Source organism: Lynx rufus, unplaced genomic scaffold (assembly GCF_022079265.1).
Source record: "Lynx rufus isolate CCGP_SWC_20201006 ecotype Redwood Valley unplaced genomic scaffold, mLynRuf1.p SCAF_10, whole genome shotgun sequence".
In the NCBI taxonomy this organism is placed as follows: Eukaryota; Metazoa; Chordata; class Mammalia; order Carnivora; family Felidae; genus Lynx; species Lynx rufus.
In genome coordinates, this window is record NW_025814824.1 from 17,898,612 (window position 1) to 17,924,363 (window position 25,752).

The following is a 25,752-nucleotide window of genomic DNA, read 5'->3' on the forward strand; positions in this document are numbered from 1 at the left end:
GGATGGCGTAATAAATGCTTACCTATTATTCTGGATGATTTCATAAAGTTTACTTGTAAGTTAGATCCGTTAACACAAACATGCCGTGCAATGTGATCAAGAGGTAGAACAAGAGCCACTTCCTTGTAAATTTTTTATTTTTTATTTTTTAAGGTTTATTCATTTTTGAGAGAGAAAGAGCACGCGAGCAGGGGAGGGGCAGAGAGAGAGAGAGACACAGAATCCGAAGCAGACTCCAGGCTCTGAGCAGGGGAGGGGCAGAGAGTGAGGGAGACACAGAATCTGAAGCAGGCACCCAGCTGTCAGCACAGAGCCCGACGCGGGGCTCGAACCCACATTCTGTGAGATCATGACCTGAGCCGAAGTTGGATGCATAACCGACTGAGCCACCCGGGCGCCCCTCTTGTAAATTTTTCAGTGGAGAAGTATGCCTTTCTAAGCTATGTCTTCCACTTTTGAGACATCACCTCTCCCCATGAGACACCCCTTCCTCTCTGTCCTTTGAACTATTACAGGATGAGATGAGAAAGGAACTAAAAGGAGAATGGAATTTTTGTGATCACAGTAGAAAGATAATTTGGACTGAATAATAGATGAAGACACCAGAAGGAAGAGCTTGTAGGATGAGGTGGAGAACAAAATATTGGCCCCTGAAGTCTGTGCTACAAGTGATTTTTTTTCCAAGAATTTTGTATATCACGCCTGTCATAAACATTTAGTTTCATTGTGCAATGAAGACAGATGACAAGAATTTGCTGCTCCAACAACCAAAAAAAAAAAAAAAAAAAAGCAACTCCACTATGTCCTTGGAATCTGGCTTTTTTTGGTTTCAAATGTGCAGTGGGAAACTTGTGCCTGCAAGGGCTGGGGTTGGGGACAGTTGTTTCTGTAACTAATTGGACATCTACATAATCATAAAAATCGGGGCAGGTCCCTCGATTCTCGTCTGTTCTAAAGCCAGCACTTGCTCTAAAGTTAGGAGGCATGCAGGCTTGAGAGAGGTGCACAGCTAAGCTGTCCCACGCTGACTCACTTACATAAGCGTCAAGGTTATGAAGGTTTTCTCCATTTTGGGTCTAAGTGGTAGGAAGGAAAAACATGTTTTAAGAGTCAGTCATCAGGGAAGAAAAGTGCTTGGGAAGGTCTTAGCTTAGGGAGAACTTTTGTAGATAGGAGGATGATGAGAGATGTGAAGAAATGATTGAAGGCAAAGAGGCTGGTGGAAAACCATTGTGGGGAAAGTTCCAGAACATGAGGTGGACAGCCAACAGTGGCCAGGAATAAGGTACATACCTTCCATGGAGAGAAGAGACCAATGAACAATCAAGAGAGAGGGAGGAATTTTGGCATTGAGAGAAAGGATGCTGGAGAAACTCAGTACCTCATCAGCAAATTAGGAAGTGAGGTCACATTCTGAGAAAGAATTTGGAATTCTGGAACTTGGGTCTTGGGAAGTTTTGGCCTAGCCCCAGTAAGAAATATAAGAGGTAACTGGAAAGGTGAATAAAAGAATGATCAAGCGGGTGAGCTAGAGTCGTAGTGTAACATTAGAAGGGTGTGTTGGAAGGGTTATTTGAAATCTCAGACATGGGGCAGTTTCAAGTGACCATTCGATCTAAGGTGGTTGAGCAGATCAAGTACAAAGCCAAGGTATCAGTGCCACCTACTGGCTTATGGAAGCCAATGAGGAGGCAAATAAGAGCTACAGAGAATTTTAAATGTTTACAGCACTATCTGGATAACATTTGCTTGACCTAACCATGTAGCCTCTGTAATTACAAAGGAGACTTTGGGTATAGAAATGGAAAAACTCTCAGAACCATCTAAATAGCATTTGATTTAGCAGAGCAAGGTGCATTTAGCTTAAAATCCTACCTTTGTGTTGCAACCAATACACCATGGAAATTAAGGTGGATGGCTACCAAGAGTTCGGAAAAACAAATCCCTGTGTCTGTTCCTATAGGCGTGAATGTCAAGGTAAAGTACCAGTAGAGCAGACAGTCTGGTGTGTATGCCTTTGCTTTTCTGTTCTAGATGTTAATCTAGACTGTCCAAGGAAGTGAAAGGCTACCGGCTAGCATTTGGATTGTAACGATCTCTTTTCAAATCATTCTTCTCAAACATCCTTGAGGACCGAAGAGCAGGCTCTTTTCTGTTTGTATATGTCTAAATCTCACCTACTACCCAGCACATAGTTGTTCAAAAAGTATCCATGGAACGAATGCATGAACAAATGAATAATCTATGATCCTACGTTCCTCTAGAATACACTTTCTTTGGGTTTGGAAGCCTCTGGAAACCATCCCTCACTCCTCTTCCACTCAGCACATGCCTTTGGAAAGATACATAGCGACCATCCAGCTCCGTAAACACAAATTATTAGCATTCGCAATGTAGGCAAGATCTACTCCTTCCTACCAGGTCTGCCTTTATCTTGCGAGTGTCTGGACTGATAATCACTACTCAGTTGGTTGTGGCAAAAGTCACACTGTGACAAAAGTGGAAGAGATTACAGCAAGGGCAATCATTAGGAGGTAGAATGGGGAGCCTGAATAAATAAAAGGCCATATAAACATGAGGCCTAATTGAATGAGGCAGTCTCAACTTGAAATCACCCATTCCTACTAGACAGAAGTCCCAGGTTTTTTCTCCCTTGGAAACCAAGCTTTCTGATGACCGAGAGTGCAATTTGTCCATTTCTAATACCTTTGTGTGAATTAGCAAAAGGTGTCCCCTACAGGGGCAGAGGCAGAGACAGCCAAACCAGAGCGCGTGGCTTGGCGAGATGAACATGGGCTGGATTTCTGCTTCCACATGGCCACTGGGACAGGCACCTTGTGCAGTGAACAACCTGCACGTTTGCATTCTTTGCCCCCACTGGGTACTCACTCTTTGGGGCACTGGGCTCCCGGGAGTCACTCCTGAGCTAAAAACTATGGTTCCATTCTAAAAGTTATATATCAGGGGAGCCTGGGTGGCTCAGTCGGTTAAGCGACCGCCTTCAGCTCAGGTCATGATCTCACGGTTTATGAGTTCAAGCCCTGCGTCGGGCTCTGTGCTGATGGCTCAGAGCCTGGAACCTGCTTTGGATTCTCCCTCTGTCTCTCTGTCCCTCCCCTGCTTGTGCTCTGTCTCTGTCTGTCTCTCTCCCTCTCTCTCGAAAATAAAAAAATGAAAAGTTAAATTTTTTCTTTTAAAAAAAAATGAAAAGTTATATATCAGATTCCTTGGCAACGACCGAGCAACAAAGAACAGAGTCTGGGATGTGCAGGATATGCCGCTATTAGATAATTGCATTGCTCCGAATGTGTACTTTTCCCCTTTAGTTAACAAAACTTACAGAGTAACTACATCAAAGGCTTTTTCTGTATAGAAGGACAAAATCTCCCTGCCGCCTCATTTTCATTTTTGTGGTTACTGCAAGGGAAGGATTTATATATCTAAGGTTACCTCACCTAATGGCACTAGTTCAGTAAAGCCATGGGACAATGCAGAGGGGTGAACTTCCTTCAATTTCTCACCAGTCAAGTCTATGTTTCCATGGCTTCAAAGCAACTACAATAAATCAGGCAGCAAATCTTAGAGTTTCAGTAAGACTTGATTAAACCATGCGTGAGGAACTGCTACCTCCCTATTCTGGCTGGATCTCAGATTGACAATGTTCAGACATACTTACAGGGGGTGGAGTGATTCTCCTGAAATCTGAAACCATGTTTTCTGTGCGTGATTGGTTTCCAAACCATACAGAGTGACTCTTGGGATCAGACTAAAGAAACTTCTCGATTTCTTCTAGGACCGTGGGGGGGAGAAGACGTTGTGTAGTGTGAGTAGAGGGTTGGGTTCAATGAGACCCATCATTGGTTTATCACTGGATTATCACCTTCAAAGAGGCTGGCTTGTCCCCACCATCTTTGCTGGGAGAGTAATTTCTTACATGTTCAGAAGAAGTTTGGGAAGCTACACGTGCTTCAGTGGAAAGGCCTCCTACGTGTTTTTCCTTGGGAAGGATACTTTCCAAATAAGTGAAGAATTCTGTGGCTATCTCTTCATTGTTACTCTTTCAGGGTGAGATGCAGCTCACATCTGTCAAATGTTACCCAAGCTTTGACTCCCCTTCTTGACTAGTTACCATAATAACCCCAGAGTTGTGGGTGGGTCCTGCTTGTTGCTTGACTTGAACCAAGGCTGTAACGGAGGTCTCTGGGGTCCAAGCATTCTCAGCCGTTAACAGGCAAGTCAGAAGGAGCTCAGTAAAGGGGTCCTATGAGAAGCCCCCCTTGGCCTCTCTGTACTTATTTAATCCGTAACACATGTTGACTAGATCCAAAATTATGTCATTGCCTCATAACTTTTTGAGGTTCCAAATTCCAAGGCCCTTGGGAGAGGAGCAGTTGTTATTATAAGGTCAGGACTTAGACCGGCAACTGAAGCCATCCAAGGTCTCCTCTCTGTGTTGTTTCCATTGCTTTCGGGCAGCCACGGAGCGATGTGGCTACTCTCAGACTGACGGCCGAGGCAGCGCTGCCATGTGGAAACGAGGTAAACAATTAGGTTTTGTTCCCTAGGAGAATACATCGATGAGCATGGCCACTGCCAGATCTGTGACGCCTCGTGTGCCAAGTGCTGGGGGCTCACTCAGGAAGACTGCACTGGCTGCCCTGTCACAAGGTGAGTGGCCTTTCAGTACCTCCTGTGGTTGGGAGCTCATGGGTGGCAGGTTGGAGAGAGGAGGCGTTTACGACCTTAAAGACACCCCCTTGGGCCTGCAGGAAAAAGAACCAAACACCTTTCCATGACACAAAAACTCCCCACGGTCTGGCCACAGCGCACCTCTGTAACATCTTCTCTCCATGATGCCCAGTACCCCCCGCCAGAACCAGCTCCCGGGACACTAGAGAGGCTTTCATCCATGAAGACGACGGTGCCTTTGACAACTACAACCCCTTCTGCACACCCATTATCTCCATCTGCTGATCAAATATCTACTCATTTTTCTAGAGTCAGTTCAAGGGTGAATTATTCTACAGAGGTATTTTGATCTCTTCGCAGAATTAACCTTCTCTTTATATTTTCCTGTGCTCTGTATAAACTTCTATAAGAGCACCGGTGACATTTTGAAACATTAAGTTACAAGTCTTGGTATCTCTATAGATGGGCTGTATTTCCATTAGTCCCTTGAAATACTCACCTTTGTATCTCCATCACCTATCACAGTGCAAGGAAAACAGTAGGCACTCGATAAATGTTTGGTAGCTGAACGGATGGGGAAATAACAAGTATTGGAATGGGACGAGGAGCTCTGCTAATCCACTGGGAATTTCTAGTGGAGAGAGTTGGAAGCCTGTTGGACTCTTGGTCAACACTCCTCTGAGTGGAGCACTTAATATTTTGGCCGACTGAATGTTCGAATGAATAGCCCCATCACCACTCTGCTAAATACGTAGGAAGCAGTCTCTCTCCAGACCAGTATGACGAGGCTGTTCCAGCATCAGGTGAATCCCTAGGATGGACATTCCCTCTGTTTTGGACAACCGCCATTTCATTTCATTTGTCCTCAGGACTAGAATATCCTGAGAGGGAATCGTGTGGGTTAGTCTCCCTCTTCCCCCACAGTGATCGACACATAGTAACAATTCAAGACATGTGCCTTGAATCGAATTTGATAAAGTGTGTAATCAACATCATGGGCTTGGCTTTCCAAATAGCTCCCTCAGGAGGAGAAAGAAGGAAGGCACAGATGGAGGGAGGAAAGGGAACAGGCACACAAGAACCGCTTTAAGAACTTTCAGTGCTAACTGCGGTGACATTTTCCAAAGGTCTCTTCAAGATATCTATGCCTCTAAATATTGGGTTTGCCTTAAAGCAGTTTCAAGACATACTCTTCGGTAGAGACATCATTCTGAATATGCGTCCTCTTTCTCCTAACTCCTTACCGCATCAACAGTCAAATTCCACTCCATGTTTGGACATCTTTGAACTAAGGGAACTTACTAGCATTCGTTTACTAAGGCAGCTACCATCGTCCAGGATATACTGCAAGAGTCATGACTGTCTGAGGCTCATCAAAAGTGAGAAAAAAACTCTACGACCATAACTAGCCATTTAAAAAACTGAAACCCACTGGTACACGAAAGGAGATACAGCTCCACGGCCATTGGGGTAGTGTAACTGTCTTAAGCAGCCCACGATTTAGCTCTTGGAGAAAGAAAAGCGTGTGCGTGGATCTTGAATTAAGGTGTCCTCTCAAGGACATCTTGTTTCCCAGGAAGAATATTTTGCTCGTCTCCCTGAGCACTCCATTTTGCTCATGTCTCTTCCTTGAGGAAAATAACTTGCAAATATGTGCAAGAAAGGGCATCATGTCTTGGCAATGAACTACCTCTTGTTCACCTGACTCTTGTTCACCTGCATTTTCCTAGAACAAGGATGAAGAGAAAAAAAAAACAAAAAACAAAAAAACAACTATTTTGAAAGATGATGGTGTTGACTTATTTGGGCAGCAACGTATTTTTCTTAAGTCTTTTCCAAAGCGTTTCCCTGAGTGGAATCAGATCCATTCGGCGGATACTTACAGGTAGCTCAGGTAAAGAGCTCGGGAAGGCAGTTTCCAGTGGGCACAGGACACAGCAGGACAGAGAATGACAAAAAATGGATCTGAGGCAAGCGTTAGGGGTAAGGAGACAAACAGAATAATCAGGACGGTGGGATAGCTCTAGTCCTGGTAGAGAAAAGATCATCCCTAAAGGAGTTTTTATCTAAGAGAGGAGTGTTAATATTTAACTATGGGTTCACTTCAAAATAATATGGGAGGGAAGTAAATTGATGGGAATATAAATATTGGCCATGTACTGAAATTGCGAGGTGAATACAGGGGGAAGGGTACTGTTACGTCCTGTATGTATACTTATTTTAAGTATGTTTACATTTTCCCTTGACACATTTTAAAAAAATAATGTAATCCTGAAGTTCAAATAACTTCCAACTTTAGGAAATCAAACTTTAGGAAGCCCTCTCTTCACATTCTAGTTCTCTCTTTACATTTCCAGAAACTCTTGGGTTTAGCATCTTAGAGACCACTGAAAATTTGCAAGAAGTGAGTGCCCCCTTCGGCACTTGCAACAACATGCTTACCCTTGCAAGGCCATGATCTTGATGGCCCAAGCTGGTTGCCCAACCCAGAACTGAAGGAGTTATAGACCCGATGAACTCATTAAAAGCATTAAAAGTTACTTCTGTTCCGACCCACCCTCAAATGTTTTGTTTGACCTGTTTCACTGCATTCAGGGGTAAAGAAAGACTTTTTTGGCCAGATTTCATTGCTTTAACATTAAAGAACCAAGCAATTATACTAAGGGCCCTTGTGATAGCTTATTTAGGCCAAACCAATAACCAGCAGAGAGGATCAGCTAACCCTGACGTTCCAGCTCTTCTGTTCCAATTCCACCACACGCACACGCGCGTGTGCACACACACACACGACACACACACTTGGATGTCTAGAAAATTTAGTGCCAATATTGAGAACATTACCTCTGCCCAACTCTTTAGCACTTGGTTTTGCCAAGTCCTTCCTTTCCATAAGCGCTGTTCACTGCTCTGAAATGGTTCACTGCTTACGAAAAGGCTAAGAACATGTGTGACTTGGGAGAAGAAATGCCTCCCCTGCAGAGATTAGCTGGCCTGACTCTCTCAGAAATCCACAGATTGGATGACTGGCTGTCCTAGAGATGGCTTGAGTTGGCTTTAAAGGAAATTGTCATCAGCCCCATGGAGCCCAGAGCGGGGTATCTATTCTCCTCCGTTAGGGAAGATTTGTTGCTGTCAGTGGAAAAATCTGTGCCACTTAAAATGGTACTTTTCTCAAGCTCCTTAGCAATTTTCCTTGACGAGGATGGGGGATGGAGGGGATGATGTAATTCAGTGCCTTTACCTAAGCATGATGGTTTTCCTTCTCTTTTTAGATCTCTAAAAAGAATCACGTTCTTATATTAAAACAACAACAACAACAAACTGTGTATATCGCCTGTGCTTTCCTTAGGGTCGATATGAAAGCAAGGTATTTCAAAGCACAATTATGTGCTTGGCATTTCCTTAAAATCAAGTACTCAAGTGAGAAATGCAGCCTCCTCCATACATAAACACAGAAGTATTACACCATCGGCTTCGCTCTCCAGCCCACCACCCCCACGTTCTGGATGCTTCTAAATGGTTCCCATCATGGAGAGTATTAGATCACCTCTCCCAAGAGAAATGATTTCCCCCTAAACAAATCCGTCATCTCTTTCTATAAAAGACAAACATAATGATACACTTTTCATCCCTTTTTCAACTGAGTTTAGCGGGGGGGGGGGGGGCGGGAGGGGGGGTAAGAATCCTCACAAACAAATGTCCCCATTCTCCCTTCCAGGAGAGCATCTAGCAGCTTCCTTGTTTAAAAACCTCAGAAAGCTCTTACGCAGTTTTTCTTAAAGGGAGGTTTTTTTGGTTTTTTGGTGTTTTGTTTTTTTTGTTTTGTTTTGTTTTTTTTTTTGTTTTTTTTTTTTTTTTAGATAGTCCCATCCAAATTATTCCTTGAAAAATCTTCTAGCTCAGAAACCAGAGCCAGGGTGGGGCTGGGATATTCCCAGTTCGCATTAGTGCCGTCAACTCAAGTCTGGGCTGGGAGCACAGCCTTCTCATTATACACCATGGTGCAGGGCATCTGTTTTGACACGGACGAACAGATGTGCCTACGTGTCTGTTTAGGGCTGGGACTCCAGGCTCTTCAGTGGCCAAAAGGATGGCTCACTCCAGGAGCGCTGGGGATGGTGACCAGAACCTGAAAGGTGGAGAACGCAAGAACCAGGTGGCTTTCCCATTGTTCCCAACACATGCAAATGACACGGGCTCTCGGGGCGACGCATTGGAAGATTGCAAGCAACACGCTAGGTCAGGTCGCCTTGCTCCTGCTCCAACTTCCTCCCAACCCGTGACTGAAATGCCCATTTCCAGTTCACGGCTGCCTCTAGCTATGGAAATGGTGGGATTCAGCCAAGCCAGGGCACCCCGGGCCTACACCTGACCTTCCACGATACATCCAGCTTGGGTGGAAGGAGGTGGTAGAGAGAGAAAGAAGCCTTACCTTTGCTGACAGGCCCTCCACTCTCTCAGGCCTGGATGCCAACGTCATACCCTCGGGGGAGACAGGCGCACTACAGGCTCAGGTCACCTCACAAGGGATACAGTAATGACTACCGGAAGGAAGCTCTAACGGACCCAATTGGGCACTGCTGGTGTTACTTAGGAATCATTTAACAGATTCCACAGTACTCCGTTCTGTCTCATTTTTCTGCTGAAGGGAAAACAGTGGCTCTCAAAATGTCTCCCTAGACCAGCATGAGCACCACCCAGGAATTGAAAAACCACAAATTCTCAGCTCCCTCCCCCAAAGACGACTGAATTAGAAACTCTGGGGGTGGAGCCCTACAGCTCACTCCATCTATCCATATTACCTATCTGACTCTAGCACTTGGGGAACATTCTGTATCTGAAAGAGCCAAATTCTTGGCTACCACTTACTTAACCACATTTGCTCTTGGAATTACTTTGCAAAGGAAGAAAAGAAGCAAAACGAGGAAAATACTGTGATATGGATTGTATGTGTATAAAGTCAAAGGTTTGATAAGCCCACACGCTATCCCATCTGGGGGGTCCTTGTAGGTGTTTGCAAACAAAATTTAAAAAAAGAAATGGTACTTGATACATCAAGAAGTGCTTGCAAAAATGACCCTCAAAATCAGTTCATTGATCACTTGCCATGTGCATAGGCCAAGTTTATAAGTAGCATGTAAGCTACAGGACAGTGTTTCGTTCTACCCTTTGAGAGCCCTTGATGTTGACATCTCCCTTGTAAAGTGTGGGCATGCTGATAACTAAAGGAATAGAGGCCTATTTAATGTCTTGAAAGTTTAAAGACCTCCATCTGATTGTTGACTACGTTTGGCCGGGCCCCACAATATGGGTTTAATCCCTGCAGGCATTGGTTAGCTTGTTTGGAACCAGAATCACGGTTGCATCCTGAGCCAGTTTCTGGCATGCCTGCTGTTGGGTCCAAACCTTGGGCCAAGGATGGGTACATGACTAATATTCCACATGTTCTAAGATGATCAGTCCCAGGCATTCGCCCCTGTCTCTGGAACGATGAAACCAAGTCTGTGCAGCGAAACGTGAACACCACATGTCCTAACACTTACAGCCATTCCAGAAAGTCACCCTTACAAACTCTGAAATCTGCTCTTTCTCTAGGATTTTTGACCATGGCCACTGCGTTTTCAAATGTCCCTCAGGGAAATTTGAATTTCAGAACCAATGCCATTTGTGCCATTACACCTGCCAAGAATGCCAAGGAAATGAGCCTTCCAACTGCACTTCCTGTGGAGTAGGTGAGGAAATCCGGCTCTTCTCTTCTTCCTTTCCTCAAACCTGTTCTCCCACTGGCCATAATTTGGTTTGACTCAGAAGCCTCATCTCCGGGGACAAGGGGTTATTAGGCGGCCGTTCACTGGAGAGTGTGTATGACCTTGAAGCTTCTCCTTCTCGTCAGGAAACGAGTTCACATTATTGTAGACACAGACTCACTGCCCCTAAGGAGATGAGAGAGAAGCTAAGAGGTGTCTTTCTGGAGAAGGGGAAAGAAAGGTCATGCAGACATGGTGTTAGACATGAGACAGTGAAGCTAAGATTTCCTGAGGTCAAAGTGAAAAGCTAGGATGTTAAGGAAGATGGACTCAGTCTTTAAGAGAAATATTGAAATAGATGCTGTGTTAAGGTCTCTTCAGCCCTGAGCTATGCCATTTAGAAGCGGTCAGAGCCCTACTGTAGAAACAAAGGAATGGTTTCAACACAAAAATAGAACTTTTTGTGTCCCACCTTAAAAAGTCTAAGTCTCTGCTGTCACTGGATTATACTTCGTGATCTCAAAGGTCCTCTGCAGGTTGACCCTTGACTCCCCTCATACGCCTGCCCCCAACGTTGACCTCACATGAGTCAGGTTCATATTTTATTTGACTCCCATGATACTTTTAACATTTAAGCTGTGTTTAAGAATTGGTAAATTTCAGGGGCACCTGGGTGGTTCAGTCAGCTAAGCGTCTGACTTTTGGCTTCTGCTCAGGTCATGATCTCACAGTTCGCGTGTTCAAGCCCCACGTAGGGCTCCGCGCTGCCCGCGTGGGGCCTGCTTGAGATTCTCTATCCCTCCCTCTCTGCCCCTCCCACTCCTTCTCTCTCTCAAAATAAATAAACTTTTTCTTAAATATTGAAAACTTTCAAAGAACAACCCGGGCTTTCGTTCTTGCTTCTGTTTTTGTTTTGTCCCGGGGAAAAAAGAATGATTCATCTTTATTCTTGCTTGTGATAAAGCCAAGAAAAATGAAGAACAAATCGCGAGCAGCATGCATTTGCAGGAAAATGGGGGACAACGCATTTCTTGGTGCAAGTTAATTTTTTTTTTTTTTTTGCGTTTCTTACGTAAACAAAATGGATCTATGTCAAATTTTCTCGCGAGGCTGCTCCTTCTGTGTCCTTCCTCACCTCGAAGAGGGTGATAAAGGGTTTCTACTTTTAAGGTTATTATGAAAATGAAATGAAATTAAATGAGATAAAATACCAAATCACTTAAAACCAGGCTGGCCACATGAAAAGTACTCAGTAAATATTAACTACTACCCTTACTGCTACTGTTACCACTCATTATTTGCACCTACTTCCTCCTGTGGGCATGTGAATTTCTCGAGATGCAAAACCGCTTCACTGGAGATGTTCCCCACTCGCTGTCTGCCTGGCCTCTGTTTACTTTTTAGGTCTCCGTGTCAACTTCATTCCCTCCACGAGGGCTGCCCCAATCTCCTGTCTCAGTTGGGACTGCTCCATACGTGTATCCTGAGACCCTCCACTTAACCCCTTTACAGGTGTCCTCAAACTTGATATCTGTCTTGTCCGTAAAGCTCTATGTCCTATAAGAGCAGCGGACAGCGTCTAACTGAGCACCAGCTCGAGTGCGAGGAGAGCATTCGGCAGGTGGAAGGCCCACAATGTAACTGAATCAATGGTTCAGGAGAAAGAATGCCAGAACCAGCCACGAGGGGACCTACTTCCTGCTTGGTTACTGATGAACTAGAAGATATTAAACCAGTCTCTCCACCTCTTTAAGTCTCTCCTTGTTTGTAGAAGAAAAAAAGAAAAGAAAAGAAAAGAAAAGAGGAAAGGAAAGGAAAGGAAAGGAAAAGGAAAGGAAAAGAAAAGAAAAGAAAAGAGGAAAGAAAAGAAAGAAAAGGAAAGGAAAGGAAAGGAAAGGAAAAGAAAAGAAAAGAAAAAAAGAAAAGAGGAAGGAAAAGAAAGGAAAGGAAAGGAAAGGAAAGGAAAGGAAAGGAAAGGAAAAGAAAAGAAAAAAAAGAGGAAAGAAAAGAAAGAAAAGAAAAGAAAAGGAAAGGAAAAGAAAAGAAAAGAAAAAGAAAAGAGGAAAGAAAGAAAAGGAAAGGAAAGGAAAAGAAAAGAAAAGAAAAGAAAGAGAGAAGAGAAGAGAAGAGAAGAGAAGAGAAGAGAAGAGAGAAAAGAGAAAAGAAAAGCAAAGAAAAGGAGAGGGGACACATAGACAAGACGGCATCCAAAATCCCTTGCACACTTGAAACATACTAAATCTTCACGCATAGTACAAAATTAAGGATTCACTTGAATACTGAACAAATGTCTGAAATGTTTGCAGCATCCTGTAATTACGTGGACCAGTCCACACATAAAACGCTTTGATGTCTCCTCTGCATTTTTTGTCTAAAAGTCGATTTACTCCCCGTCTTCACAAAATTGCACCGTAACTCTCGCACGTACAGGTTGCTACACAGAGCTGCCGTGGAAAATGCACTAAAAGACTGTATGACGCCTGCCCTCAAGGAGTGGACGCTCTAACAGAGAGGGTTGTGGTTAGGTATTGTAAAACGAGAATATATTAAAGACCAAATGAAGGAAGGCATCCTACCACAAGTCAGAGAAGAAGCATCACTTTCAGCTATGAGCCAGCAGAAAAGGCTTGCTGGAGAGGGTACTGTTGAGCAAGCTCTGATTAGCAGGGTTCTCTCCTCTTAAGAGCACGGTGTCCCTCATACTTGTATTAGCACAGCCAGCAGGTGAAACCGTGCTAACAACAAGGGATGACTGGACAGACGCAGTTCCGTATCCGCAGGCTTTAATAAAAGCCTGAAACCCTCTGACTAGGGAGTCCATCTACACACCATCAGCGTTTCCCATCAGTCTGGAGAAATCTCACCTTTGTGCAATTGTAACGCTGTTAAGAATTTAGGTCTGAATCCTTTTGGAGGTGCCAACCGCCAGCTCCGCTCTGTTGGTGAAGATTCACTCTAAGTTCTTTTCCAGATTTGTTCTCTACCAAACTGAACCAACGCAAAGCTAAAATCGACCCCCCCAACCCCAGCAGCTACAGTAAGAAACACGTTGAAGTGGACTTCACACGGTTTACTTTCAGGGTCCCTCGGCCTTTCTTTCATCCTTTCCCGCAATCCTTTTTTCCCCCTCTTGCCTTCCGCCTTCAACCTTCCTTTCTTCCCGAAGACATGTGGCATCTTCACATTAGTCTATCTTCTCTTGTGACGAAACTTAGCCGTAAGAGATGCTCGGGAAATAGCGAATTGCTCTCACGTGTAAACGAAAGCCAATCGGAACCCCTCTCAGAGTTTCTCGCACTTTATATCTTGTTTCATATGATCACATGAGGTGTAGCACCCAGCAAAAATATCCCCCCCTTCTACTGTTAGAACCAGCTTCTCTTATATATCATCACAATAATTTAAATTCTGAGACTCTGGGCAAGTAGCCAGCCATTTATGCATGGTATTTAGATCAACGGGATATCCAAATTATCAGCCAGAGCTAAATGAGCTGCCATACGACCCAGGCTATTAGAAATGTGAGCAAATCTTGGTGCAACCCTGGACCAAACCTGTGGGGAGAGCTGCCCAGGATCCAGGCATCTATGTGAACTCCTTTACAGGGTCCATGTACTTTATTTTATTTTTTTTTCAACGTTTATTTATTTTTGGGACAGAGAGAGACAGAGCATGAGCCGTCAGCCCAGAGCCTGACGCGGGGCTCGAACTCACGGACCGCGAGATCGTGACCTGGCTGAAGTCGGCCGCTCAACCGACTGCGCCACCCAGGCGCCCCAGGGTCCATGTACTTTAAATCCCAAGACCATCCAAGTCTGTTTTTTAAACTCAAATTGTAATACCCAAAGTGGTTCAAATAATAAAGCCATGTCTGAACAATACAAATGGGATGGGAGAACATCGCTTCTGATATCTGAGCCCATCATCGTTACTTTTTAGTTTTAGGTTGCTGATCCAAATCGGTATGGAAAGTAGGGCTACTGCTAAATATTCATGCACTTAGCCACTCATTCATTCATTCATTCAACAAATACGTATTTAGAATTCATCGGGGCGCCTGGGTGGCGCAGTCGGTTAAGCGTCCGACTTCAGCCAGGTCACGATCTCACCGTCCGTGAGTTCGAGCCCCACGTCGGGCTCTGGGCTGATGGCTCAGAGCCTGGAGCCTGTTTCCAATTCTGTGTCTCCCTCTCTCTCTGCCCCTCGCCCTTTCATGCTCTGTCTCTCTCTGTCCCAAAAATAAATAAAAGTTGAAAAAAAAAAATTAAAAAAAAAAAAAAAGAATTCATTATATGCCCGGCTGTCGCCAAGCCTCTGGACCCAGGGGGGATGTCGCACGAGGATGTAGGGAACGTACAGCAATTGCCGGATGGAAGAGGGAGGAGCTTCTCACTGTTCTCTTCATTTTTTAAAATATAGTTTATTGTCAAAGTGGCTTCCATACAACACCCAGCGCTCATCCCAGCAAGTGCCCTCCTCAATGTCCATCACCCATTTTTCCTCTCCCCCCAACCCCCCCTCCAACCTCAGTTTGTTCTCTGTATTTAAGAGTCTCGTGGTTTGCCTCCCTCTCTGTTTGTACCTCGTTTTTCCCCTTCCTTCCCCCCATGGGTTCCTGTTAAGTTTCTCAGGATCCACATATGAGTGAAAACATACGGTATCTGTCTTTCTCTGACTTATTTCACTCAGCATAATACTTTCCAGTTCCATCCACGTTGTGGCAAATGGCAGGATTTCCTTCTTTCTCATTGCCAAGTAGTATTCCATCGTATATATAAACCACATCTTTTCTTATCCGCTCATCAGTTGATGGACATTTAGGCTCTTTCCCTAACTGGGCTACTGTTGAAAGCGCTGCTATAAACACTGGGGTACAAGTGCCCCTCTGCACCAGCACTCCTGTATCCCTTGGGTAAATTCCTAGGAGTGCTATTGCTGGGTCATAGGGTAGGTCTATTTTTAATTTTTTGAGGATCCTCCACACTCTTTTCCAGAGCAGCTGCACCAGTTTGCATTCCCACCAACAGTGCCAGCGGGTTCCCCTTTCCCCACATCCTCTCCAACACCTGTTGTCTCTTGTGTTGTTAATTTTAGTCATCCTGACAGGTGTGAGGTGGTATCTCATTGTAGTTTTGATTTGTATTTCCCTGATGGTGAGTGATGTTGAGCATCTTTTCATGTGTCTGTTGACCATCTGGATGTCTTCTTTGGAAAAGTGTCTATTCATGTCTTCTGCCCATTTCTTTACTGGATTATTTGTTTTTCGGGTGTGGAGTTTGATAAGTTCTTTACAGATTTTGGATGCTAACCCCTTATCTGATATGTCATTTGCAAATATCTTTTTCCATTCCGTCAGTTGCCTTTTAGTTTTGTTGATTGTTTCCTTTGCAGTGCAGAAGCTTTTTATCTTGATGGGGTCCCAATAGTTCATTTTTGCTTTGAATTCCCTTGCCTTTGGAGATGTGTCGAGTAAGAAATGGCTGTAGCTGAGGTCAAAGAGGTTGTTGCCTGTTTTCTCCTCTAGGGTTTTGAAGGCTTCCTGTCTCACATTTAGGTCTTTCATTCATTTTGAGTTTATTTTTGTGTATGGTGTAAGAAAATGGTCCAGGTTCATTCTTCTGCATGTTGCTGTCCAGTTCTCCCGGCACCATTTGCTAAAGAGACTATCTTTTTTCCATTGGATACTCTTTCCTGTTTTGTCAAAGATGAGTTGGCCATACATTTTTGGGTCCAATTCTGGGTTCTCTATTCTATTCCATTGGCCTATGTGTCTGTTTTTGTGCCAATACCATACTTTTCACTGTTCTCTTCAAATCTTCCTACCTATATCTGAGAAGTTTGGCCCTCCGAAAAACAGGATGTTTTCTGAATGAATCTTGGTGGACGTGGGGTTTGCTAGGGTTTCATAATGTGTCTGAGAAGAACATGGCTTGGAAGGTTGACCCTTTTGTGGTCTCAAGAGTCCATGTTCCGCCAGATCGGGGGTTTGTGCTCCGTTTTGACGTGTAGCTGTAGAATCACCAAATGCACATCATATCCTCCCAAACATTCTCCTTCCCTTAAAGGATAACGTTCCCCCAACTCAAAGTTGTAGAGCAACTTGTGTGCACCACCCCTATGGCAGTTTTCTTTATCTTCTTTGCCCCATGGGAACCAGCAGACTCCTGGCATGAAATCACAAACAGAGAAGAGCCCAGGATTCAAGGGCGTGATTTTTAAGTTGGATTTGAACTAGGGATTTAATTAAGGACAAAACATGACGTTAGATCATTTGAAAGTGCCAAGTGTACGGACACAAAAATAGGTGAATGTTTGCAATTTCACGTGGTCCAATCCATTATACTGACGTTAAGATTCTGTTGCATGTGCAACATGGAGTTAGCGCTATCTTCATCCACAGATTTCAGCAGCCTCGCACCTTGAAGGTCAATAGTTCTGGATCTTCATGTGGTAGATCACAAGTGAACACCCGACTCCGGCTATTTTGGGTAACACAGGTCAGCCGTTCTGCAGAGGCAGAAGCATATGGGAGACGTGATTCAGAGAAGATCGATGCCCTAAACACACTCAGCGTCAACAAAGACTCCAGTAGGGTGAGGGCAGGAGACCTCTAGGAGCATCTATATTAATTTTGTCATATATATATATATGTATATATACACACACACACACACACACACTTATTATAATGATTTTTTTGTTAACTGTGAGTTTATAATTGGTTTGAATTTTCTATTCCCTCCCAAACCAAATTCCCATAGTCTTATACTAGACGTACGGTTATTTTTCCCATGTAGACTCCAATGTTGTCAGAAGCTCAGGACTTTCAAAAATCCATTCAAGGAACCAAAAAGCTGTGCTTGGTCTAGCGCTTTAATACACTGTCTTCATAGGAGTTGGTACCTCTGCAAAAATTCAGACTTTAGGCAGTGAACACAAGCGTGTGATTTTGACAACAGAATTCAGACTCTTTCTAAAAGACTGCCCTCTTCCAAAAATGGGTCTATCGGTAAGCATTTGTTTATTGTCACAGGATCTCTACAGCCCCCAAGTCTGACAGCTTCCACAGATACCAAAAGGAGCCCTTGGGAAGATGAAACACATTCTGACTCATAGTTAGCCACGGACTGTGGTTTCTGCTTTTGCAGTGACATCCCAGGGAATAGTCCCTATTGGCTCAAATACACAAAATGTTGAAAAATTATTCCCCACGATGAAAACTCTTCTACTATAAGGATATAGATATTGTACTTTTCATTAAATGAATTCTTATATACTCCTGGTCCCCGAGGAGCCAAAATACTCAGTTACATCATTTAAAAAATATATATATATATATCTTAGGTTATATTAGCTTCCTGGTTAATTTCGTACATTTTCTTTCTTTTTCTTGCCCCTCTGTCTGTTCAGATAAGCATGGCCAGGAGCGCTTCCTGTATCAGGGGGAGTGTTGGGAGAGCTGCCCAGCAGGCTATTACCCTGCTGAGGGGCACACCTGCCTGCCCTGCCCTGACGACTGTGAGCTTTGCCACAACGCACACATCTGTGTACGATGCACGGGAGGCTACTTCTTAGTGCCCACCAACCATACCTGCCAGAAGTTGGCGTGTGGACAAGGTAAGTCTGCTCTGAGCCACTGTCTTGCCCCAGGATGTAGCATGAGGAGCTATACCCTGGACGTCCCAGAGATCTGCATTGTGTCCCAGGTTTTAATGTTGGCACCCGGGATGACTTTATGGGACTGTATGTGCAGTGGGGACGGTGATGACTGCTCCTCTCTCTCCCTCCGCACACCTTTCTTTGGGTTTCCCAAGACACATTCCACAGACACAAGAATGCAACTAATCACAGAGAAACTGATCTTGAATTGAGAGTTCGTGGGCACGATATAATGGAGAGAAAATCAGATAAGAACCTAAAAGTCCTGACAACGTTCTCCTTCCCCATTACTAGGTACGGGACCCTGTGCGAAATCAGTCTAATTTTTCTATGCCTTGTTTTCTTCATGGGTGAAAGGGTGAGCATTGCACCACGATGGTTCCTGTGAGAAGCCAATGAAAATAAGCCTATCTAAAGCTACTTGAAAATATTCAATGTTCTATGAATCGTATGTGTTACTGCTATTGCCCAATCCCTTATCGTACATGGGAAGACAGAAATTAGAAAACAGGACTTGTAGTGGTTTTTTTTTTTTTTCCTTTCCATTAAGAATGCTACAGACTTTCTTTGCTCTAAGAATGCTACAGACTTTCTCTGCTCTATATAAGAATTATGCCTGGTCTAATGCTGCAGAGTTCCAAGATGTTTGTAGAATAAATGAGATACTCATTCCTTTTCTGCTTGTGTTTACTAATAGGCTTTAAAACTTAAAAAAAAAAAAAAGGATTTAGAAAGGCAGATTTAAAAAGACAAAGTATGGGGGTGCCTGGGTGGCTCAGTCGGTTGAGCCCTCAACTTTGGCTCAGGTCATGAACTCACAGTTCGTGAGTTCAGGCCCGACGTCGGGCTCAATGCTATCGGCACATGGCCCACTTCAGATCCTCTGTCCCCTTCAGATCCTCTGTCCCCCTATCCCTGCCCCTTCCCCGCTCGTGCTCTCTCAAAAATAAATAAATCATTAAAAAAAAAATAAATACTTTTATTCATGGCCAACGAGCACATTAAAAGATGTTCAGCATCACTAATTTTTAGGGAAACACAAATCAAAGCCACGATGAGATATCACCTCACACCTGTTAGAATGGCTATTATCAAAAAGACAAGAAATAACAAGTGTTGGAGAAAATGTAGAGAAATGGGAACTCTCATACACTGTTGGCAGGAATGTAAATTGACATAGTCACTATGGAAAACATATGCATATTCCTCAAAAAATTAAAAATAAAACTACCATTTGATCCCACTACTCCACTACTGGGTTTTTACCCGAAAAAATATGAAAACACCAATTTGAAAAGACACACGCCTCTCTATGTCGATCACAGCAGTATTTACAATAGCCAAGAAACTGAAACAAGCTAAATGTTCATCAAAGGATGACTGGATAAAGTTGATCCATTTTTTAAAAGAATGAAATCTTGCCATTTACAATACGGATGGACCATGAGAGTATTATGCTAAGTGGAATAACTCAGGAGAAAGACAAATACCACATGATTTCACTCATATGTAGAATCTGAGAAACAAAACAAACGAACTCAGGGATGCAGAGAACAGATTGGTATTAACAGAGGGAAGGGGGCATGGGGGTGGGAGAAGGGCTGAAGGGGACCAATTGTAGGGTGATGGATGGTAACTAGATTTTGGGGGATGATCACTTTGCAGTATATACAGAGAGCAAATTATAATGTATACTTGAAACACATAATTTTAAAAGTACATTTAAAAAAGAATATTCAGAAAATAAAAATATGATCTTGGAAATTGTTTTGAAAAAAATTATAGGAGAATGAGAATGAAGAAGAGAGGTAGAAAGATAAAAATTTTAAAGTCACTGACACAGTAGAACCAAAAGAAAAAGTAAACGTAGAAAAGGGAGACGAGGGAAGAAAAATAAAGGATCACCCAGGAATTTCAAATAATATAGATTTTCCCATAAAAGACTCTTAATGATAGAGAACAAACTGAGAGTTGATGGGGGGGGAGGGGCTAGATGGGTGATGGACATTGAGGGTGCCATTTGTTGTGATGAGCACTGGGTGTTAGATATAAGTGATGAATTACGAAATTCTCCTCCAGAAACCAATATTACACTACATGTTAACTAATTAGAATTTAAATAAAAACTTGAAAAAAAAAAAAAAAAATAATATAGGCTTTTCAGAGTAAACAGCAGAAACAGGAGAGAGAACATTAACAAAGAACTGATTCTGAAAAATCCCAGAACGGAAGGACATGAATTTCCGGATTGAACAAGCCCTCTGCGTGTTCAGCATATAATGGATTTTAAAAGGACACACACCAAGACACGTGATTGTAAGAATCTGGAAATCTGAGACTTTTTTTTTTTTTTCTGCAAGAGGAAAATCTTGAAAACTTCTAGGGGAAAATAAAGGAGATCATACAAAAAAGGATTGGCTATCAGAATGGCATTGAACTTCTCAACGATCCTGGAAACTGAAACATAAAAATGGAACAAAAACTTTAAACTTCTGAGAAAAGAAAGTATTTCTCTTTTAAAGCCTAAATTCGGTCAAGCCATGAGTCACGTGTGAGGGCAGAAAAAAACGTTATTTTCAATCGTGCAAGTTTTCAAAAACTTTACCTCCCGTGCATCCATCCTTTCTCGGGAAAATGATTTGTAGACGGTGTATTCCACCAAAAAAATAGGACAAGAAATAAGAAAATATAAGGTCCAGAAAATTCATCCAAAGGAGGAGGATGAAAGGAATCTTCAGGACGATGGTGAAAAAGATACTAATGCGATAGCGGGAAGATTTCTGCTTAGGGTACAGTTGAGGACGCATCAAGGACAGATATTGAGAAAACAAATAAAGAAACCAGACAGATATGAGCACAAGAGAAAACAAAAAGGTGTGCAAGAATCTTAATGTTGGGGCAGCTGGGTGGCTCAGTTAAGCATCCGACTTCAGCTCAGGTCATGATCTCAGCGTTAGCGTGGGGCTCTGTGCTGCCTGCTCAGAGCCTGGAGCCTTCTTCAGATTCTGTGTCTCCTTCTCTTTCTGCCCCTCCCCCACTCATGCTCTGTCTCTCAAAAATAAATAAATGTTAAAAAATTTAAAAAAAAGAACCTCAGTGTCATCAGAACGTGAACAATAATAGTACAATCATAATATAAATGCTGAGTATTAATCTAGCAAAATCTGTAACTTGGGAGGATGGAACGTATGTCTGTGTTTGTTGGAGTATTGGCGAAAGAAAGCTACTCTTTACTACTACAGGTAGTGCCTAAGAATAAACTCACAAGGCAGCATCATAATCATGTTACTTAGAAATTTGGAGGTAAAAACTAAAAGAAACAGCTAAAAGAATCACAATTTTTTGTCGCTGAGAAAAGAGAAGGGGCAGAAAATAAGCTACACACCAATATATTTTCACAGCAATTAATGTTTCTCCAACACTAAAGTGAATCGTGTTTCTCCCTCTTCTTGTACAGGTGAAGTCCAAGACCCAGACTATGGAGAGTGTGTGCCTTGTGAAGAAGGATGCCTGGGATGCAACTTGGGTATGCCACTTGGTTTTTTTTGCCTAAAGAGTTGATATAGCATTTTTTTTCTTTTTCCCCACACATCCTCATTGTTATCACCAATGTCACCATCAATGCCCACTAAGCAGGCTCACTCCCATGAGACAGGGTCACTGCAAGACATGTTCCCTTTTGAGGCAAAGGAGAGGTCACTTATCTTAACGAAACCCAAGTTTAGGAAAGGACAGGCATCTTTTCCTCTGGTTGTTAGCTAACTAGTGGGGGACATCCGCAACCATATTTCCAGTTGCATAGGACGTGACCTCTCCTTGGCTTCTTAAGGTCACAAATATGGAGTGAAACAATGGTGGGAGAAAGGAACTGAAGCAAAGAAATGCCTAATTAATCTAACTCACTTGGCATGTGATTCACAAAAACTTGTCAGGAGTATAGGGATTTTCCTTTGCAGAATGACTCTATTGGTTGAAGCCTAAGACAGTCCTTTGAGAAGAAAGCAACATGGTGACAGTGAGTTAAAATCCCCACCGTACAACAAACAGTTGTCAGTCTTCCGTATACTTCCCTAATTCAAATCACTGATCCCTTTCTCCCCATGCATACCTGGTTCTCCAGTGGAAAGGAGGAGAGGGAGTCTACACCACACAGAATCGTTGGACTGGATGTAAAATTAAATATAGGGAGGGCGCCAAATTCCAAGAATGTATCTTAATGTAAACTTAGTCAAGTCACTGAAAATAATTAACATTTGGGTCTGTAGATCTTTGAAAGGAAACCCAACCTAAATTAAAGATTGATGGAGTAATTTCTATTCATGGAATTTCCATGAAGCTCTATGATTGGTTAACGTCTGCTTCTAAAACTTTAATGTGCACACAGATCCCACGGGGGATTTGTTAAAATGCAAATTCTGATTCACAGGTCTAGGTAGGGCCTGAGAATTACGTTTCTAATAAGCTGCCTGGTGAAGCCAAGGCTTCATCAAACACTCATGAGGTTGCAAGGGGTCAGACTGTGGCAGGATTAAGTAGAATTTTTATTGGTTTTTACCTAATAGATGTCCTTGAATTCTTAAATATTATACATGAATTATCATTTATCTGATGACTGTCATGGATTCTTTCCACCTTAAATGGAAATTATGTATTTTCTAGAATATCTGTAACTACAAAACAGAGTTTTTAGGACCTTGAATACCATCCTGCCATTACCTGCCACTGTGAAATGGGGCATATGCTTTGGAAAATAAAACATAAGAATGAAAATCACACTTAGGAAGGGGCTCCATTTAGAGGCTTATCAGCCATCTAAGGGTAAAATGCTAATTTTCTGGGAAGCATACATAGACCTAAACGTAAGTAATAAAAGTACTAAAGTTGAAAAGATAAGCAAATTCCAGCATACCTTGTGAAGTGATAGGAGGCGGTCTTTCTTGCAGGGAGCCAGGATAAATGTCTTGACTGTCTTGATTTCACATTTTGCCTACTTCAGACCATATCGTCTCATCAGGTTTCGCATCCCAGCTAACTTTTGTGGTCTCCATTTCAACCTTTGCTATTATTGTATGTGGCGTGACCATGCTAGCTAGCATCTTTGTGTATCACAGAAAGGGGTGTGTATGTGTGTGGGTGGGTGTGGGTGTGTGTCTGCCTCTCTGTAAAATCTCAAAACTTGGAAACAATGACAACCGTGATCACTAAGGATACACGCTGTGCCCACTCTTCCCTTAGCTGATCTGGCTACAGAGGGGACCGAGTGTAGCCCCTGGGGAAAAAATAAAATCTGTACCAGACCTAGGCTATCTGGGGACTCAAAATCCAAAAGAATCAACTTGTAAGAAGAGATAAATTAGAACGTTTCACTCCCTCCGCAGTGTACTACTGAAATATTTAGTTCATTCACTCCTTTAAGAAACTTTGTCTACAGCATTGAGGGCTCACTGGAATACTGGGAATTCAAAGCTGACAACGGTTGTGATCCCACTAGAAGGCCCCCTCTGGCTGTTACAAGCGACATACCTTGAACCAAGTCTTTTACAAGGCAACCTGCCAGAATAGAGAGAGCTACACTGTTCAGTGGGAATCACAGGAGAGTGACTAGAACATTCTAAGTGCTAATTTCTCATTTTAAATTAGAAAATTTCTCTTAATGTATAAAGTTTCTATGTGTTGGACTTTGTGTATTTTTAGACTGTCCTGGCCGAGGTCAGCTGTCACTTTCTGGGGTCTCTGTTGATCTCTGCAGTTGAGTTCATTCTCTTTTCTTTCCTCCTCTTATTTGCAAACCAACGATAATACTCTTTACAGCTGACCTGCGTAATATTTGGTGCATACACATTTTTCTGCCTCGACGCTAAACTACTTAGAATAAGCTCAATGACTTATACACTGTGCTACCAAAAGAACTAGCAGCAGGGCCTAGGATATAATAAATGTATAATATTTGTTGAATTGAATTTGAGAGTTGCTGGAACTTAGCGGGGAGATGTGCAGCTCAAGACACCCAGGGATCTAGATATGATGTTTTCTCTATTCAAACTTTGTTTATGGGCCAAGAAGGGAAAATAAAGCACACTGCGCAGAAATAAATAGCTTTTCATAAAATATTAGAACCATTAGGGAGATCTGAAGAGGACATGGTTAGTAAACCATAAAATTTCATAATTTTAATAAAATGCAAATATAAATTTTAAAAGATACGAATAACGTACCATAGATTTTCCTCAGATTCTTCTTGTGAGACAGGATATCATCCTTTAGAGAAAACTCGACTTTCTCCCATTTTAATAATGTAGATTCGGGGCGCCTGGGTGGCACAGTCGGTTAAGCGTCCGACTTCAGCCAGGTCACGATCTCGCGGTCCGTGAGTTCGAGCCCCGCGTCGGGCTCTGGGCTGATGGCTCAGAGCCTGGAGCCTGTTTCCGATTCTGTGTCTCCCTCTCTCTGCCCCTCCCCCGTTCATGCTCTGTCTCTCTCTGTCCCAAAAATAAATAAACGTTGAAAAAAAAAAATTAAAAAAAAAAAATAATAATGTAGATTCATCTTTGAACCAGAGTCAGACAACCTCTAGAAGAGTTAGAGAAAAGTGAAATCAGTCACTTTGAGACATTTTCTCTACACCATGTAATGATTAGTTGTTGGAAATAGTGGATTTTTTTTTCTGAGCTTTTTATTCCTTTCCAGATATTTAGCGCAACTAGAGAGTAAGATTTTTTATACCCAATGAAAAAGAACTCAAATTCCAGATTGACTCCAATCTTGTCTAGTTCCTGGGTGGAGTTGTTTATCATTCTGAAGACTTACCAAAAAGAGGAGAGAAAAGGAAACATGACCAAAAAGTGGCTGTTGTATTTTGAAGAAAATATTGAATTTGCTATTCTAGGATGGAATGAGGGTGTTTTTATTATTATGGGGTTAGATTTCTCTTCTTTTTTATTGAGATATAACTGACATCAAAAATTACATTAGTTTCAGGTGTAATGATTCAAGTAATGATTCAATATTTATAGACATTGTGATCATCACAAGAAGTCTAGTTCACATCTGTCATTTTAGAGTTACAGACTTATTTTTTCTTGTGATGAGAACTTTTATAATCTACTGTCTTAGCACCTTTCACATATACAATGCAGTATTATTAACTATAGCCATCATGCTACACATTATATTCCCAGGATTTATTCATTTTAGAAGTAAAATTTTGTTCCTTTTGACATCCTTCACCCTTTACCTCTGGCAATCACCAGTCTGTTCTCTCTTAGATTTCTCCTCTTTATTAGGCTGAAAGCAAACAGACAGCATTTTATATAATATCTTCTTGTTCCAAAATGATTGGATGCAAAATTCTTTCTCTTCCTAGCTGGTATCTTGAATGGAAATTGTAACTAAGATAAATCAAAGTTTTCTAAATTATATTTCTTCGTTAATTGAGAGAATAAGTAAATGGAGTCATTTTTACTTGATGCTTTGAGGTGCCTTTTTTGGTTTTGTTTTAATTTGGAGATATAGCAATAGGCGACACCTGATTATAAAATAAGATTTGGGGCCTATACTTACAACACCACTGACTTATTAATCAATTTAATCAAAATTGCTACTATCTGTTCACTTCCTTACCTTGTCAATAAAATAGATGTCAACGTGCCTTTATCTT

At 42.4% G+C, this 25,752-nt stretch overlaps 1 protein-coding gene across 1 annotated transcript in view; it reads left to right on the top strand.

The window, feature by feature from the left end:
- The window catches only part of PCSK5 (proprotein convertase subtilisin/kexin type 5), a 455,082-nt gene that overhangs the window by 347,090 nt on the left and 82,240 nt on the right, over positions 1-25,752 (top strand). Inside the window, exons 21-24 of the mRNA XM_047102277.1 lie at positions 4,566-4,668; positions 10,285-10,421; positions 17,847-18,053; positions 21,553-21,621. Of these exons, the coding sequence (XP_046958233.1) occupies positions 4,566-4,668; positions 10,285-10,421; positions 17,847-18,053; positions 21,553-21,621 (516 nt within the window). The remainder of the gene's footprint in view (positions 1-4,565; positions 4,669-10,284; positions 10,422-17,846; positions 18,054-21,552; positions 21,622-25,752) is intronic.